Source organism: Rhea americana, unplaced genomic scaffold (assembly GCF_003343005.1).
Source record: "Rhea americana isolate MKP2758 unplaced genomic scaffold, rheAme1 scaffold_1, whole genome shotgun sequence".
In the NCBI taxonomy this organism is placed as follows: domain Eukaryota; kingdom Metazoa; phylum Chordata; class Aves; order Rheiformes; family Rheidae; genus Rhea; species Rhea americana.
The window spans coordinates 6,863,782-6,882,403 of NW_028185038.1; the positions used below are offsets into that span (position 1 = coordinate 6,863,782).

The 18,622-nt window shown below is 39.4% G+C and overlaps 1 protein-coding gene across 1 annotated transcript in view; it reads left to right on the top strand.

Moving 5' to 3' along the window:
* The window catches only part of RELN (reelin), a gene marked incomplete at its 5' end in the record, with an annotated part of 298,722 nt that overhangs the window by 162,118 nt on the left and 117,982 nt on the right, over positions 1–18,622 (top strand). Inside the window, 2 exons of the mRNA XM_085298374.1 lie at positions 881–977; positions 3,417–3,657. Coding sequence (XP_085154500.1) covers positions 881–977; positions 3,417–3,657 — 338 coding nt within the window. The remainder of the gene's footprint in view (positions 1–880; positions 978–3,416; positions 3,658–18,622) is intronic.

Consider the following 18,622-nt stretch of genomic DNA (forward strand, 5'->3'; position numbering starts at 1 on the left):
GCTGCTGCTGCTGCTGCTGCCGCTGGTGCCACAGCCGCAGCCGATCGCCTCCTGGGCTGTTTATCCTGCTTCGTAGGGTGAATTCCTCAGTCCCGGGTTTTGTTACCCTGACTGTCCCCGTTATTAATTGTTAAGCTCATCTTTTGTGACAACACCCAGAGGCGGCCTTTATAAACCAAAAGTAAATGTATCAGCCTACCTTGCAGGGGTGCCATAAGGCTTAATTAGTGCATTTCTGTAAAGCGTTCTGAGATTCCCAGATCAGCATCAAATGTTTATTATTAATTATAGGCTCTAGTGAGTATATGGAATGATTTTTTAATTTAATTCTCTTTGGTTATCCTTGAAATAACTGATTTTGTAATGTCTTTATTCTTTTTAATTCCTAGAGCATATTTACTCTTGGCTCCAGTAATTCTGTGTACGTTTTCCTATGACTCCCTGTATTTTTATTTCTGGAATTTTTCTTTTCTATATAGCAACATAATAAAACCAGTCTTTCGCTGTTTCCCTTTAAATAATGTCATGTGGTTTACTCTCTAATAAGGAGGTTTTGTTTAAACATTATATGGTGTTTTTTTTTTCCTGCAGTGGGGAGTGTTAAGTAATTTACTTGACTTCCCTTGGGAATTTTGCAGAGATTACATAGCACTGCTGTGATTTATCATTTGTGCTTTATTTCTGACTCATAAAGCATACATTATTTTGTATTTACTTTCAGCAACAGATCACAGGAAATTTCATCATCAATCAAAGAACTTCAAAATACGGAGAAGCGATGATGTTGACATAGCAATGTCCTCCAGTAACAACTTATTGGAGGATCATTTATGGCTTCATGTTTATTCTAATTTTATTTTAATTTTATTGCTTTTCACAGGATCAGGTTCATGTCGCTTTAGTTACTCAGATCCCAGCATCACAGTGTCCTACAGTAAGAACAGTTCTGCTGACTGGACCCAGCTGGAGAAGATCAGGTTTGTTACAGCTTTTTAAATGTTTTCATGCATTCTGACTCAGCAGGTGTTATTTAAAACTTGTATTTAGAACTTGTTTTGAGTGTAAACTTCACAATTCTCACTTATTTAGACACTTTAAAAAATGGAGGTGAAAATACGGTCACTAGAACTAATTGCAAAGCTGCCACTGGTTTTGGTAAATCAGAATCTAATCCATTGATTATGTGGGTGGTAAGAAAGGAAATGACTTTAGAATTAAACTGCAACTCTGATAATGCAAAGGTTCAGGTCTTGTTCCATATTGTATTGCAAGCTGCTTATGTGATGCTGGGCAAATCAGTTTATATTCCTAGTCCTCATCAAGAGCTTGTTCCAAAACTCATTGAAACCAGTGGATAACAGTGAACTTCAGATCAAACATTTAATGAACTTTTAACTGTTAAAGTATTTTTAAAATCAAAAGTTAGTGAACAGAGTGAAATCTTTAAGAATAAAATTTAAGTCAAAGTAAAAGTAAAGCACTTTATCATATTCATAGACACTCTTTTTTCATTCTATTGCCCCACCAAACTCCAGGAAATATAGATTCATTGTGCTCCCTTCATGACTGCTCTATTTCAATCCAAAACTGTGACTACTTTTGCATTTTAACACTGCTTTCAATCTCAGCAAGAAAAATAAYTTATAATGTTGCAGGTTACTCTTTTGATAGAATAAAATGTTCAATAAAAATATTTTACCATTTGATATGAACACTTGGCTCCTAACACTCTTATAATAACAAGATTATGGTAAGATATGTCTTGCTTTTTAAACAAGCAGGTTTACATGAAAGGACAAAGGATTATGAATGGAGATTTTAAAATCTTTTATTGCGATATGCAYACCTTTAAAGAGAGAATCAGCTCTGGAAACAGATTCTTCTAAGAGCAGAGTAAACATTTTGTTAAATAATATGGAGAAAGTTATTTTGTGCATTGGCATRTGTACAAAGTTATACAACTACGCAAGAAAAATTGCAGTGTGCATTTAATGTCCACAGAGTGGTTCAGTCTGCCTTGTTGCATTGCCTTATTAATGTCTTTTCTACACAGGTAAATTACTTGAGCCTGTTTATGTCCATTGAGATGATTCGCAGAGTAAGGGACTACTAAATTTCTGACAAGTAGACAAAACTCTAGCTGCAAGCCTCTGGATTTCAGTGTCTCATCCTCCCACTCCTTGTGGGCCTGGTTATGATTTCACTGACAAAGGTAAAAATTAGGAAAAATGTCAGTTAAACAAACRGTGCTGATCGTTACCTCACAGAAAGAGCAACCAAGAGGAGCAAGAAGCCACGCCGCTGGCACTACCACAAAGCAGCTGCTCAAGCAGCCGCATAGCTGCAAAATGATAGCCCAGACCATAGCATCAGTTCAGTCACTGCCATAGTTCTGCAAGCCAGGAAGCTYAGTTGTGATGGTGCAAACACAAGCCTTGGAAACCCAAAAGCTATAAAGTTAATGCATTTACAGCTCGATCCATGCTGCTTTAACGCTGACTGCTTCAGCTGTCGGTAGAAAACAGGTCAATAGAGCAACGTCATGCAAGGCAGAGAAGAAGATGAATTATGAAAGGACACTATTTTCTTACGTGGCTCTTACGAGTTACAGTATTTAGTTGAATGTGCTTCAGCTGCTTTCACTGTGTTAGAGGCAGCCATGGTGGATGGTGGAAGAACCTGGGTGAGGTAGCACAGGCCAACAGAACGGTCAGTGTGCAACGAAGGGAAGGTGTCTGTGTGGGATGGTTGGTGTGRGGTGGTGTGATTTCAGCTCTGGATCTGCAGCAAAGGGAGAGAGAGGGGAAGCTGGTGCTGSATGTGAACAGAGTCCTCAGGGAGAATGAGGACCACATCTCAAAGCAGCATTCCACTTGCGGGTGAATTTAACCTTTCATTGGAAGGGGAAGTTTGTCAGARAAAATTCCCAGCTTTTCCCTCCTGCCATTCTGCTCCATCATCATCTGTGAGGCAGTGAAGTACCAGAAGTCAGGAGTTTCTTTTGGTGAAAGCTCATGGAAAAATCAAATTTTGGAAGACCTTTTTTTTATCAAATGCTTCCTTAATACTCCCTTTTTTTGCCATATCTAGAAAACACATGACAGTGAGTCAAGTTCAGCATCAAGCATGGAAGTTGTCAGACTTTTTCTTCCTGCTCTCCAAATATYTGCATCCATCTGCACCTATTGCCTTAGCTGGCAAGTTCTCCATGGCATGGGTTGCTTCTGTTCTGGCTATCAACATTGCCTAGCACAGTGGGGCTATACTGCACAGTATATATTTTCCAATATCCACCAGAATACCTAGGGACATCAACTGCATAACTCCATCTCACTTGGTAAATGTGTTAAATGAGGGAAGAAAGTGTTCCTGGCAGGGTCTCAGACTTGATTTAATTCCATGCTGTTGTTTTTCAGCGCTCCTTCCAATGTCAGCACAATCATCCATATCTTGTACCTTCCTGAAGATGCTAAAGGAGAGAACGTCCATTTTCAATGGAAACAGGACTATGTTCTTGCTGGTGACGTCTACGAAGCCTGTTGGGCATTGGACAACATCCTGATCATAAATGCTGCTCATAGAAAAGTTGTGTTAGAAGATAATCTTGATCCTGTGGATACTGGCAACTGGCTTTTCTTTCCTGGGGCCACAGTTAAGGTTAGTTTGATTTTTCTATGTTTTATTGTTATTATCATTCTCTTATGTAGAAGATAGTAACACCTAGCCAAACTCTTAACAAAGAACTGTGTTTAGGCCACTCCATCTGTTTGTAGAATTGGACTCTTTCCGCTGTGTTTTTGACCTCTTCTCTRTCCCTCAGGTTCTCTAAAACAATGCAACTTTTCTGTCATTACGAAAATCAAATGACAGTTTATAACTATTGTTATGTCAAAGATCATATAGCAGAAATTGGGAAACTGTTTCCTTTTAGCAAAACAGTACAATACTCTTGAAATAAATTCCAGTATTTCCATTAGGTGTATTGAAATTTGTTTGCCTCAGTTTCATTTGGCTACTGCTACCTTTTTCATCACAAACCATCACAAATATCTCTATCTTCCTACTTTTACTGGCTGTGAATATCACATCTCCATTGCAGCATACATAAAAGAAATGGCTGCTCCTCTAAAAGCTTCCTTTCCAACAAAATCTTACTTTAATATATGAGCTCTATCAAGATCATAATACGTTGGGAAAAATTCTAAGGAGTCTTGCAAGATCTCTGGGCCCAAAGTTCCTTCAAATGCAAAGTTGTTCAACCCTAGAGATCAGAGAGTCTTCAGCTTGTTGTGTTTCCAAGCAGCTAGAACTTAAATAGCAGATCATTTTCTGTTTTCAGTCTATTTTTCATTCACAAAAAGGCAGTTTTGTTGACAGGGTTCATTTATGATGCTGATAATGTTTTTGGCAATTGCAGAGGAAACAGATGTTGAATCTTGAGGGTAGCGTGATTTTGGTTATGGCCTCAACTTTTTCCTACRTGATCTGATCTGAGTGGCCTCAAATTAATCTTTTTAGAAATAAATACTCTTTGCAATCTGCTCATAGTACCCACGCACTGATTTGTTTTATTTCATTAAGACTGTTTAAGCTACAATGAGAAAATAGCYTCTTTTTCATTTATCTAGAGATATAGTGATTTTCTAATTCTAAAATCTAATTTATAGTGATTACAAAATCACTACTTGAGATTTTAGAATCAAATCATGTCCTGCTTGTTTAATGAAATAATTCTCTATGGGCATTTYGTGTTTACGGTGTTGTTAGTCTTATCTCTGCATCTTGAAATAAAATCCAGTTCACACATGTGGAGGCGTCAGAGTAAAGGAAGGACAAATGCGCCATGAGCCCGGCTGGCACTTCTGCGCTGACAAAGCCTGACAACCCCTGCTCCTGCTGAAACATGCACAAACGGCATCTAAAATCCCCGCGGGTAAAGCTCACTCTTTTGTCTGGCCAAACTCTGCCAGCCTAGGGTCCGTACACAACTACGGTTACTTGAGGGATGGGGACCTGGGACACACAGGGAGCCCACTGAGCACTTTACAGCAGAAGCCCCCTTCGGGCCCCAGCCCTGTGTCGAGGGGAGCGCGGACTCCCCAGCCTCCCCCCGAGGCTGGCCTCTGCTTCGGAGGTCAGTTAGACTGGCAGCAGCCCGCTCCCGGCCGACACCTGGTCACACCAGCCTGGCTTAGCCTGGGGTCTTCGCTGGACGCTGTAGCTATTTGGACAATTTTAGCATCTCTGGATTCTCACCACTGCACTCTTGCATTCAGGTTTCATTTTCAAGTTTTTTCCTCCTGTTTAACTCAAATTTTCAGGAGCAATTTTGCCAAATACGATTTCAACAGATTATTGATGTGAATTTCATGTTATGTCAAAACTAAAACCATAAATTGCATCAAAATTTGCATCAAATTCAATATAGAGGCAGTCATAGCTGTGTAACACCAAGAACAAATTTTTTACAAAGTTTTATGCTCTTCAGGGTTGGAACATTATTTAAAATTTAGCAAGAACTTTTTATACTTTGTTTAAAATCTTTAATATAGCTCTAATCTCAGTTCATTGTAAACATATTGTTTTATAAATACAAATGTGAGAATCTTTGTGCATTGCACTGACAATGTTACACCACATTTTAAGTGTAACTCACCATTGCCAGAAACACATCAGGCACTTCTGTTTTAAGAGCATTTCATAGTGGTTTGGTAACTTGGCCAATATAAAGGCAGAATGAAGGCAGCAACTGGTGGCACGTCTACGCAGGAGTACCATTTTTGCTAAAGCTCTCAGGCTGAAACAATTAATAAAAACTGTGGGAAACTCTTAAAAGATTTCTGTAATGTAATCAAAGGCATTGACTTCCAAAATAATGTTGAAGAAACACTCCTACAGGGATAGCTTACACTGAACCTAATTCTAGTTCTCTTTTCCTTGCAAGTCCTTTTGGTTTCCACATACCTAAACTTTGAAAAATAGTCCTGAAGTTTGTTCAGAAATTCTATATAGTAATTCTATTTTTTTACTTAGGCTTTTATTACAGGATCAGCAAATTTCACTGCTGTGCTGACTGTCACCTACATTTTTTTCAAAATAAGTTCCCATGCTCAGTCTTCCACTATGCTAAACTCCATTTCAAACTGATAGACCTTTCTCTGACATTCAAGCAATGTACATTGCTGTTTGTGCAATGTACAATTCACACAAAGTATCAATTCACATCCTCCTGTCCTCTGTCAATAAGTGTTTTAGGTAAGCTGGCCTTCTTTCTTGAAACCCGTATTAACTTCTTTACCGACTTTCTTCAACGTTTTTCCTTACTAGCTTCCTTGACAGTGTCATCAGTCACATTTCTGGATGTTATTTGTTGTCTAACTCTGTCTTGATTGGTTTGTATGAAACTGTGGGGCATCAATTCCTTTCCAGAGTTCTGCTATAAAGATAGGTAATTGCATTGGACTAAGAGAATGAAATATTAAGAAAAACACACAAAAAAAACAGAAAGACTTTTTAAAAATGTCTCTTTTTTACTGAGGTTATTTTTTGTAACGATCCTTTCTGTTTCACCACCTTTCACTATGTGGAATGACTGATACTTGCATATTTCCCAGGTGGAAGTGCACTTGCAGTCTGAGATATAAATACTTGTGCTGAAGGAAGAGGAAATAGTATGTATTTATTTCTGATTGAAAAGGAGTAGAAATCCCCCTGTGTGTTTTTTATTCTTACTTCTGGACTACACCAGCAGCTGTTGTTCAAATGGTGGAACTTTCTCAAGGGAGGCTCCATACCTAGGGCAGCAACGGAGCAACCGAGGGTGCGAACATGAGCAGTAGACTTTTACCTTGCACACCTTCATCTGCTGTCACTACCTTGCACAACTTCATCTGCTGCCGCACTACTTGGCTTGTTTTTGACCTGTGCTGTCTCCCAGGCATTATGTTCAAGGCGTGCACAGTTATGGGCCTGCTTGCAGTGGGCAAGTAGGGTTGACACCACTCTTTTGGTGAGAGGGAGTTTGTCCAGGTGGATACCCAGGTGGACTCTGCTGTGTCATTTGCTGTCAAGGCCAATGTTACTCATTCTGGTCTATCTCATTAGTGTTACAAGTTTAGCAGATGGTACAGTGGTGCCCCTCTCACCCTTTCCCTAGCAATGACAAACAYTTTAAGGGAATTCTCACTGAAAACCATTTTGTTGCCTTAGTTGTTGTTGTTAACTATTGTGTTAGTAGATGTCGACATTAAGGTATGGTTTGTTAGCTGTTTAAAATACATGTTGCTGTTGCTTATGCCCTTAGATCTGATTYTTCTAGTTCCTTTTCTGTTAGTTCTAGAGGTAGTGGCTTTAAGAATTATTTATTATATCTGGTGCTTTTCCTAACTTTCAATGGTCACAYTGGGTCCTCATACTGTTGCAAAGAAAGCTACAGTCCTTATTTCTTGTCKTTATTGTTTTGTATCTATATTTTTCTGTAGAACACTTACTGTAGTAGTACTTGAGGTTGGCTAAAATAAATAGCAAACTCTAAAATTTCAGCAGTGCTGCTGGCAAAGCCACTCAGATTAATAAAGGATAAAGTAAAAAGGCAACTGAAACAAGGAAAAGTACTATCATGAAGTACTTAGATAGAGCCTGATTAGGTTCTGTGATGAATTCAGTCACCAGAGTTGACAGCATTAACGATAATTGTGCATTGGTCTGTTCACTCCACTTTGATGGAATTGGATAGCATCTTCTTCAATAAGCGCTTGTGGGAGCTTGCCTGTGCACACCTTGGGAAGCAGTTTCTCATCCTTTACTGGTCTGCTTAAGCCTGGACCTGGAATTTGATTAGATTTCTTGCTGCACTCAGGAGCTGGTTGTTACTAGTTTGAAAGCACATGCCTGGCTGCAGACGCAGCTGGACCTGGCTACTGAGGTAGGAAACAAGCTGAGAGATAAGCCACTGAATTTRTGTGATTCGGTTCCAAAGAAGACAGTAAAAGACGAGAAAGATGCTGTTAGCAAGGCCAAACAATCCTTAGGAGATTAATTGGATCTACTGGAACATATTTATCTATGCTGGACTGTGTGGAAGGGTGTTGAACAGGATAAATTCCTGACTGTGTTTCAATATTTCCAGTGACAGCACCGAGTGTGCGCACAGCCTTGGAACCAAGAGTAGTTTTGATGTTGCACTGGTGATTGAGAATGCCGAAATGTATGAAGCAGGTCTATAGTCTGAGTGCTGTTAAACATTTTGGGGCCTCAAAACTCTGTAGCTAATTGGGGARAAAGATGAAATCTTCCTTCAGTAATGCTTCTTGGATCTCTACTCCTAAAGAATAGAAGCGTGATCTCATCTTTCAGTGGACACTTTGTATATCTTGAGATTTTACCAGAAATTATTGTCTTTTGAGATCCAACRTTTGCTAAATTTTCAAGTTTTTTTCTGATTGCTGCAGTCCAAGATTGGGTGCACAAGCTCAAAAGCAGCAACAGACATGAAGGGGAAGGGGACCAACCTCAGCAGTCTTGCTATTCAGGTCTCTGTAGTACTTTTGATTACATGAAAAGTAGATCGGAAGCCAACCCATCTGTCTCTGAAATTTTTCCACATTTGGGAAAAAGCGGTATATATCATCACAGACAATACGGTTGCGATGTATTTGGCTATGATGTGACACTTCTCAGTGACACTTCTCAGCTTTGAGAAGAGTCAAGTTATAGAACTGCTGTCTCGCACAATAGTTGCAGCAGCTCTGCGCTTGGTGGATGMGGATAACAGTTTAGCTGCTCAGCTAAGCACTTACGTGACACAATAGCAAAAAAGAATCAGGAAAGAAACTGGTGAGAGGAGGTGTCATCAGCCCCTGGCGTTTCCTGAAATACTACCACTTCCCACCAAACACAGTGCTAAAGTACTTCCCGTTCTCTGTGGAGGCAAACAGAAATTGTATCAGTTTCTCATCCCTTTCACTCATTTGTGTATTCCCAGATTGGCAAAAACTGTATATAGACGTCTCAGAAATCATCGTGCTGTTGTACAAGGCRCCTCCAGACTACTGGCAGAGTTACGGTTCAGTTATCCAAATGGGACACGACTTACCTGCCAGACCTGGTCCTCTGGTGTGTCCCCTTGGTCAGCAGGACTCAGGGACCACACCAGCAGCTGTCCATGCTGTTGAGGTGTGAGTGAGCAGTCTGGCAYGGTTTGGCCTGGCCCAGCCAACACACTTGTGCATGCTTTGAGGGTCACCCAGGCCAGAGACAGGGCAGGAGGGACACAGTTGGACACCTGGGTRCATGGTCGAGGAAGGGACATTCTGTGCTGACTGGAGAATGATACCTGAACACTTTTATTCACTAGTAAGCACATCACCAATTAATCCTGAAAAATCTTGCTTTTTCCATGTAAACATTACTTAAAGAAGACAACAGCCAACTATAAATACTGTGATCTTTAATGAGATTTCTGGGTTGATTTAATTCATACTAATCTGGAGTACCTACCTCAGCCAAATGTGAGAAATCCTTATGTATCTTCCATTTAGGAAATATTTAAGCACACCAYGCTTTCATGGTGATAAATCTGTCCTTTACACACTGCTCAGTCAAAACATTTTTCTAATGAACTGGTCCAGCTCATATATTGGAAAAAATAATGATTCCGTTATGCGATCTCAACTGTTTGAAATGTCTCTTGAAGCCTATGGCTGACTGCTCACTGTCTTGGTGACCAGCAAAATTGCTCACAAGGTTGCTGGTCAGGCAAGTGAGTGATGTGCACACATGAACAGCGGGGCAAGCCTCACTGTTTCAGAAACATAAAGTCATGCTCCATCCTCATTCTATGTCCAAAAAGTGTATTAAAATTCCATATTAGCCAAAATATGAATTACATGTATGAATACAAATATGAATTAAAACTACATTATTTAAATGGTCTGAGATCTGACCGTACTGTACCTGAAAGACAAAAGCATTTCATAGTTCCCCTAACCTCTTTGGTTTGTGTCTGGACAATTATAAACATCAGACTGCCTGCTACAATTTTTGTTTCTGTTAAATAATGTGTAGATTTTAGATCACACTCCTTTAGCGCAATGACTGTAGTATGCTTTGATATTAAGATCTGCAGAACTAGTATATAGACTAGACACTTTCAGAACTATATATGCAAACACAGTCTCAGCAAATTGATGTGCAATGCTCAGTTTGATTAGCTCTTTTGGCCTTCCTCTCTCTGGCTTTCCATCGTTGAGATATTGCTTGTTGGTCTAGCTCATGAGTGGGGATATATGTACAGTGTTTCTGARATAGTGTTTATTACTTGTCAAATTAATTCTTTGGGAGAGATTCTGGACACTCCTACTCTCCACCCACCCTCTCCTCTTCCTTTGAGTCAAAATGCAATCCTGACTTGACAAGGATAGTAAAAGGAGCTTGCATGGCAGAGGAAGCCATATCTTCACTGTCTTCTTCTGGAAATTCTGTACAGGAGGGGAAAAATTATGTGTACATTTTATAGCAAACATTGCCAGAAAGGTCCTCCAAAGCTGCATCACTTTGACACATGTGGTCTAGTAAATGTTGCTAAGTCCATTTCAAGAAAATTTTGTTGCAAATAGCCGATCACCACTAGGCAGCCACTGGTAATCAGTGTTATTAAAATTAACATGATACCAAAGTCATAGCCCCGCCGAAACTGAGAACAATGTCCTGATGAAATAAGTCTCTGTTGTAAAAGATGTGAGGAGCATTATAAACTCATTAATTTTTAAAAGTGGATTTCAAGTCTGTTCTGAGATAGTCTCCAAGTCAGCATGCTCCCTGTTTTGTTAGCTTTGGAATAGCTGTGTTACGTGCCTTTCAGTACATTAGTACCATGAGGCTGTACCTACTGGTGGTGGTTAAATAGCAGGTCACCGCTTTTCAATTCATTTTAATTTCCCCAAATTGCATGCCACCTTCGCAGAAGAGATAACTAGGTAAGAATAGGGGAATTGAACACTCCCACTTAGAAAAATATATTGAAAATGCRTTCGTCAAACTCCGTGACCTTTCAACACACCCTGAGAACATTAGAGCCATGCACATCCTCGATCTATGAGTCCTTCCTGAACATGTGTTGTTGTGTATCCCTGAGCAGAGAAGACACGCACATGAGTTAGGAGACTGGCAAAAAGAAAGGCTGAGTAAGTTGTTTCACARCTCCAGTTCCAGAGCAGGTTTCCAAATCGTCTGTGAATGCTCTGTTAATTAATAGGAATGGCATCGGATATTCTTCTATCAAAAATAACATCCTGATATCCCATAAATATTTTTATCAATTTGAATGGCTTATGCTGAAATGAACAACATAGTTTTTCTGTTTTTCCGTTTTGGAGTATTATATTCATGTTAAAAAAGGGCTGAGGTACCAGTTTTCTGCATCAGATGATAGAATGATAGAATATACTTGTTTGCAGAAGGAAGGCTGATGCTTTAGCTATGCCAGAGTGAAAATGGCAGACTGAAATTGCTACGACCCTTCATTGGACAAAGTTACGCAGATATAGATGCTTCTGACAACGGTCTTGTCTTTGTTTGAGTGAGATGTATCAAGGTAGTTTTAGTAGTGGTCTATGAGCCAACCAGCCTTTCRGCCACCTGATTTGACTTGCAGGAGCTGCTGTCCACTACATCCACCTGGGAAGAGGCAAGCAGGACACCAGGCTTCCTACTGCACCCAGTTGTGGAGCCATWTCTGCCTCTCTGTGGGTGAAGGAGGAGTGTGAGAGGAGAGATGAAGAAAGGGGAGCGGGAGGGGGCACAAAACCTGTCGACAGGCTCCCTTTAGTGATAATATTGGACTTCTCTGAGCTGTGCCCGTAAAGGAGACATTGAATTGCTCTTGTTTGGATTGTTTTGTTGTTGCTAAGACTCACACTTTTAATTAAAATATTAATAGTTAAATACAATGCCTAAGGCCCTTTGGCTGCTTGACTGTGGTGCTTTGAGTTGTTCTTAGAGCTGAGAATAGCTATACTGCAGTGATGCTTTAGCCTGACCCTTTCTTCATGCCAGTTTCCTGTGGCTCAGAAGTGTGATGACGGGTGGCAAGGAGCCAAGGTTATCTCTGTGCTAGTGTAAAAACACCTAGGGTGTTCTTACAGCTGACTTCCTTGGCTTATGGTAAAGGATTTGGACTTCGTAGGTGACTGAGAGATGCACATTAAGAAAAAAAAAAAGCAATGTGAATTGGCTCATGAGATGAGTAGGAAATTCTACTTTGGTTGACTCTTTTCTATCTGTAGTTTTAAGGAGATATTAATATCCTGTCATTATTTTCAGAAGAGCAGGTGAGATGATTGGAATCATCCTCAGTACAGAACAGTAGAAACATCAATAGTCCCTGAAATTTCGGTGCGTGCCAGTTGACTGACTCGTGAAGATAATTAGTCATAGCCAGAATTTTTGATGTAGCGGTACCGTTATACAAGCATCAGGAAATGTCCCAGGGCCTCATAAACAAGAAAAGTGTTTTGAACCCCTGCCTTTGAATGACAACGTATAATCAGGAATGATGAGTGCAAACACACTTTATAAACCACTTCTTACTTCATTATAGACAAGTTTCATCCCATTGTTTTGAAAAGGGAAGGTGCACTACAACTCTCTCTGCACCTGGCCTGCAGTTTCAGTAACCTACATTAAATGGTCTAAATAAATATGATGTGGGAAAGATGAAAATTCTTTTTTTATTATGGGAAACTAGTCTAATCACACTGTGGTTTTGAAGAAGGGATGCAGACCAGAACTCTTAATGGCCAAATCCACAGAATTTAGTATTTAGAATCCATTCTAAATTATGTCAATTGTACTGTTCCTAGCTAAGGAATTATATGCAAATTACAACTTTATCAATACCATATCTATTACTCTACCTGTTAGCATGTCAAAATCTGAAAATTTCAGAAAACTACATAGCTCACTCCCAGAAAGACACAATGTCTAATTTATGGCTCCATTGACAATGCTGGTTTAATTAATTTTCTTCATTGTAGTTCTTTTTCCTCTGCTTCTCATATCTCATATGTTTGCATTGCCTAGATTTTAATTAAAAAAACCTCTCCTCTCTAAGGAGCAATCTGAAGTGGCAAAAATAATCACTTAAAATATTACACTCATTAAAAAACTGGCTGCGGTCAAAGCCATGCATTTTCAATTTGCCGACAAATGATATTTTAGTTTCCTTTTAAAGTGCACTTTGTTTTTGAATAGCATACGCCAGCCAGTCTGGCTATCAGAGATGTTCCTCCAGCTGGGTGGGCTGCGTGACAACTCCTTAATGGAGGAAATTGATGGCGCTCTGCTCATGGAGAGGTGAAGGCATACTGGGCACATTTCTTTCCATCTGCCGCTAGCCCTTTGCAAGCTGGCACTGCCCAAATGCCCAGCACACTCATTCCAATGCAAGAAATGTCGCCAAAAAATAAATTTTGAGGCTACCACTGTCTGAAAGAATCATCAGGGCCATCAGGCCCAGGAGACATAATATGAAGAGGTGCATCACTATTCATCTCTGATAGAAACCTAATTAAATAGTGGTAAAGATGACTCCGAATACTTTAAAGACACAGAGGTGAACAGCATTTACACGAGAGTGCAAGGATCAGCCTTGGGAAGATGATATTCAGTACTTCAGCCAAAAATCTGTTCCACCGAGGAATTTGACACTGATGTTTCCTGTTGATGCTTTTCTGAATGGCACAGTTGTATCATTTAGTTGCGCTCTGGTCTGCTCTCCAAGTGAAGAAATTCCACTTTGTAAAGCCAAGTGGTATTTGTTGATTCACAAGCTTGACTTAAACAACTAGGACAGAAGCCTGTTTTGATGAACTTCAGCGCTTCTATTGCTGTTGCCAATCTTTGTCTTTGAGTTTTTAAAAATCTTTAGGGCAGGGACTGTAGCTCCTACTGTGGCACTGGCTGTTGGTTCGCTGTTGACTGAGGTCTAGTTGTAGATGCTTGAACTATTTAATGTGGCAGGGTGAACTGGAGACCCCAGAGGTCCCTCCCAGCCATGAAGCATAGCAAATATCTTCTGTATCTTGCATGGTGTGGTCCTGCAAAATCAATAAAAATATGGAGATTTTTCAGCTATGTTTATATGATGTAGGATCTCAGATCTCACTTAAAAATAGGGCCCCTAAGCCATCTAAGAGCTATTGAAAAATAGCATCATTATTATCTATTTACATAAGCATAGACTTCGTCAATAGTAAATCCAGTTTCTCTACTTTTGCTAACAGAAACCCAATAGTTTTGAGCAATCCTAATTGAAACCTTTCTGAATTTCAGATGATCAAAGCTTTTCCTAAAACAACCTACCAAAAGAAGGTGAAAACTGTTTGTAGAAGATGTAAATTGTAAGGAGAATAGAGTAGGACAGAAAGGGTGAGTCCAACACAGTTAATTCTGAAATCGTACAGTACTCCCTCCGATGGTACATATCTTCAAATTGTTAGCTACTGCTCTCATACTGTACAACAGAAGGTTCACCCAAATTAATCACACTTGCCTTCTCATAAAGACATACTGGCTAAGAGCTGTGCTCGTAGACTAGAAATACACATAGATAATTTGTTTGATTTTAGAGGAATGCCTTGTGCATTGACRATCTGGAATAATATTTGCTAGACAGACTGATGGTGGAATCCACTCTGAAAGCAAAATGTTTTGTTTGTTCAAGATTTGGCTGTTCCATGCTGCTTTGCCATGTGATACAATGTGGTACAGCATAATAAAACTGCTGTAGTCCAAGAGGCTGGTTTAATAGATCCATTTACCTGTAGCAAAACAATTCACAACTCAAATCCATGTTGAACTAGTAGAGGACATACTAGCAATTTAAGCCTGATTTTTCTTTTTAGTCATAGTAGTACTGCTGCAGAATCAAGGAACCCTGACCAAGGAATATACCTGTGTTGCTTTTCAGGCACAAAACAAAAAGATATTCTGTGTTCCAGTAAATTAGAATCCATTAATAAAACAAGAAACAAGGTTTGGTACTAGAGAGATGTGAGAGTGAAAAGAAACAGGGCAAGGAAGAGGCCACAGTGCTCATCCTGATAAGCAGCAGATTCTTCAGTCTAGTCAGTGACAAGCTTTGTTAAGAAAATTGTTAAGGAGGTGTTTAAAGGACGGTATCTTCTGGGGCATTTGCCGAATGTGATGGGCAGAATGGGCAAGGGCATGCAAGTTTGATCATCTCATCAGCAGACCTAGTAGCAAGCATCAACAGGCAGGAAAAGTAATCCACGTGCATGTGCGAGATGGTGGAGGTAGATGATAATATGCCATACAGGGCCTTGAAAGTAGGGAGAGAAGCAGCGATATTATAACTATTCAGTAGACAAACTTTAAAAAACCCTAAAATTCACAGTGAAGATTAAATTGAAAGCAACTCCAAGCATGCTGAGATATGGGAATACATCCAACCAATTTTCATTTTGCCCTATTCATACTAAGCAATAGCTTAACAATTGCAGCCAGTGAATAATAGTATTGGTTGTGCCAGATTAAATTAACTGATGTGGGTTTTTTTTCCCCTCCCTTGGGATGACCACAGTCCCTGAACACAACTTGGCTTCTCTCCTTTTGGCGACAGGCAAGGGTTGTCTCTTTAGGAACACAACAGTCTATCTAGCGCAAGCTCCCGCTTTATTGCGTAGTCCCACTCTACTGGAAACAACAGGAAGCAGCTACTGGTTTGAAGTGTCTGCTTCAAGTGTCTGCAAGTGTCGCTTTCTATTGTGTAGATAATTTGAGGGAAAACTTTGTTTAATGAAGGTTATCGGAGTTGTCAAAGGATTTATTCTCTAAATTAATATTACCTCSTGAAGTAGTTAACTTTCTGGTGCTGGAATTTGTGGAAGGACAAACTAAGTGTTTCACGTGCTTACAAAATTGAATCTGCTTTTGAAACTGCAGCTTCTGTGGTAACGAGGAGAAATATCCTACATGATGCTGCTTTTAGTCAAAGATTTTACCCAGCAGCCTAATTTGTTCTTATTTTATAAGTTTGAGTGTAAATAAAAACAAAGCAGAGAACAAACTGAATCTTAAATTGATAAGTGATAACTATGTCTATATAAGAGATACCCACAGTATTTACAGCTTAGGGAAAATTTAATCTACTTAGTTTCAAAAAACTTGTTCATTTCAGCTTTTTTATTGCTGACAAAAAACTGCAAAATTCAGTTCTTAAATACTGCCACTGCAAGTATAAAGCCTTTAATTTGGGAAAGAGGCAGCATAGTATGCAAATTATACTTTAGTTTTTACTTTCTAAAGGCTTGGATTCACATCCTGGGTTGAACCCAAGAGAAAATGAGTCTGATGGTTTCAATTCTTTCCCTAATCTGTTCAAGCCCTATTACAAAACCACAAAATAATTCAACAGAGTCAGCAGTTTTCTGGGTGCTGAGGAGGCTGATGAGACAGCCGGGGTGATGCGGGCCAGGGACGGCCTCGAAGAGCCTTCTTCGCCCCTGGAAGATCTGGCTCCGAGCTCTGTGTCGCTCTTCACCACTCTGCAGCACGTGGGATGGAAAAGCGAAGTGAGGGTAGCCACAGACAGTGATGGCTTGAAAAAYAGGAGAAAAGGGGACATGGGGAGCTAAGTCTCAACCAGGGGGAGCTGGTCGTCCCGGCGAGAGCCGGAGGCCGGCCGGGGAGGCTGATGCTGTGAGCAGAGGAGCTCTCGCCCTTCGCTGAGCTCCGCCGATCCCCGACCACTGCTCCTGCGAGTGCTTTCGTCAGGTCCCAAATCATGGCACCTGGGCAAAAAGGGACAAGGATATGATGGCCCTTCCTCAGAACTCCGTAAAAAGCCATATCTGTGTTTTGAGCATGTCTCTCACTCTTTCTAAAGATAACGGTGTGTATTACTGCCTTTATCAGTAATCAGAATTACGAAAGCAGTTAAGCCCCTGTTTGAACTTCATCGTCTGTGGAGCTRTTTTACGTGAGATTCAAAGTGAGCGTGAGCAGAGGTTGATCTGAGTAAGCCACAAACGGTACGGTTCATTAATACATAGATAAGGTGTGAAATGCATATTCATGAAGGCAGGGCAGCTTTAGGTAAAACCATAAAGATAGTTTTATAGAACTAATGAAGTAAATGATCCTTCTGAGCCTCCATAAAAGGCTGATTGTACCCCATCGTGTAAATAATTATGTGTTTGTCCTTTTGCCAAACTGCCTGTTTATTTATCTTCACAACCTAAAGGAACCTCCTACAGACTTATTTCAGTAAATATTCTGCTAGGCAGTAGAGGAGCATACTAGTGTTAAGGGGTAATGGGGGTGTATATCTGTTTTGTTTTTATTTAAATACTTTCTTCAAGCAAGAAATTACTAATGGCATGCACAGCTATCAAGTATGTATTTACGTGTAAGCTAGTACCTGAAAAATATGTAAGGTTTATAAAGKAGTGGCCAAAGCTTGTATGCAACTGCAGTAAATATCTCATTAAGATTTATTTGTTTATTGGGAGATGAATGCTTACATATAAAACTTGAATTATCGGAAGTTTTAGCCTGAATATTTATTTTTACTATATTTGCTTATTTTGACTGCTTGTGGATAAAAGGCATTTTGCGGCAGATTGATTGACAGATAAAGGCCTTTTTCCTTTCTGTTCAGCAAAYGAGGAACAGTCTGAAAAGCAAGGAGCAAAATAAAGAAATTATTCTTAAATTCCTGATGCTATCAATACATGTGAGAAAGAAGAATTATTAAATCAGTGAACTAAAGTCATTTCCCATTCAATTATAGAAAACTGCATAGTACAAAAGTATTCTTCAAAGAGAAGTGAAATATAAAACTGTTTCAGTGTTTTTCCTAGATTCCAAATATGTTTATATTTTTCTGCCATTTCAGTTTTAGCAGCTGCAGTTGGAAGAGAAAGAATTGTGACAAAATCCATATCATTTATGTGATAAATATAACCAGTGACTTGTCAGCATTTCAAAATCTTACTATTGCTTTGACCTTTGTTTAGAGGAAAAATATTTTAAGAGCAATTGAAGCAGTTTTTACATTTTTATAGTGTATTTATTTAAGTGATATTCAGTGATAATAAATACATAGCTGTTGCCATACAACTATATGCCAGAAAGTCCATACACTAAACTCAGATTTCAAGTACTCAGATTTTTGTCTAATAATGTCCACTGMCACTTCTAAAAACAAGTCATATATTATTAAATGTGAATTTAGTTGTTAAGTTAGAGGCAACCATACTTGAAAATCATCAACAAACAACTTCAGATATTCCTTTTTTTGCAGTGATAAATGAAAGAAGAGCTGTAGAATGTGACTAAATGTGTCATTTTTTACATTGTTCATAAAATCACATAGACAAAGATGTATTGGACAGTTTTTACTTCATGCCACACCTTTCCCTTTGTTTAAAATTTAGTTATTCACTGATGTGCCACTACCATGACCTTTTAAATGCAGCTGAGCTGACCATAATACTTTCCCTTGGCAAGTTTTGAAGGCTTGCACAGACAAGAGCACACTAGATAGGTGATACTGAAAAGGTCAACGCAATTTAGCGTTAATGTGTGTCTTTTTCAGATG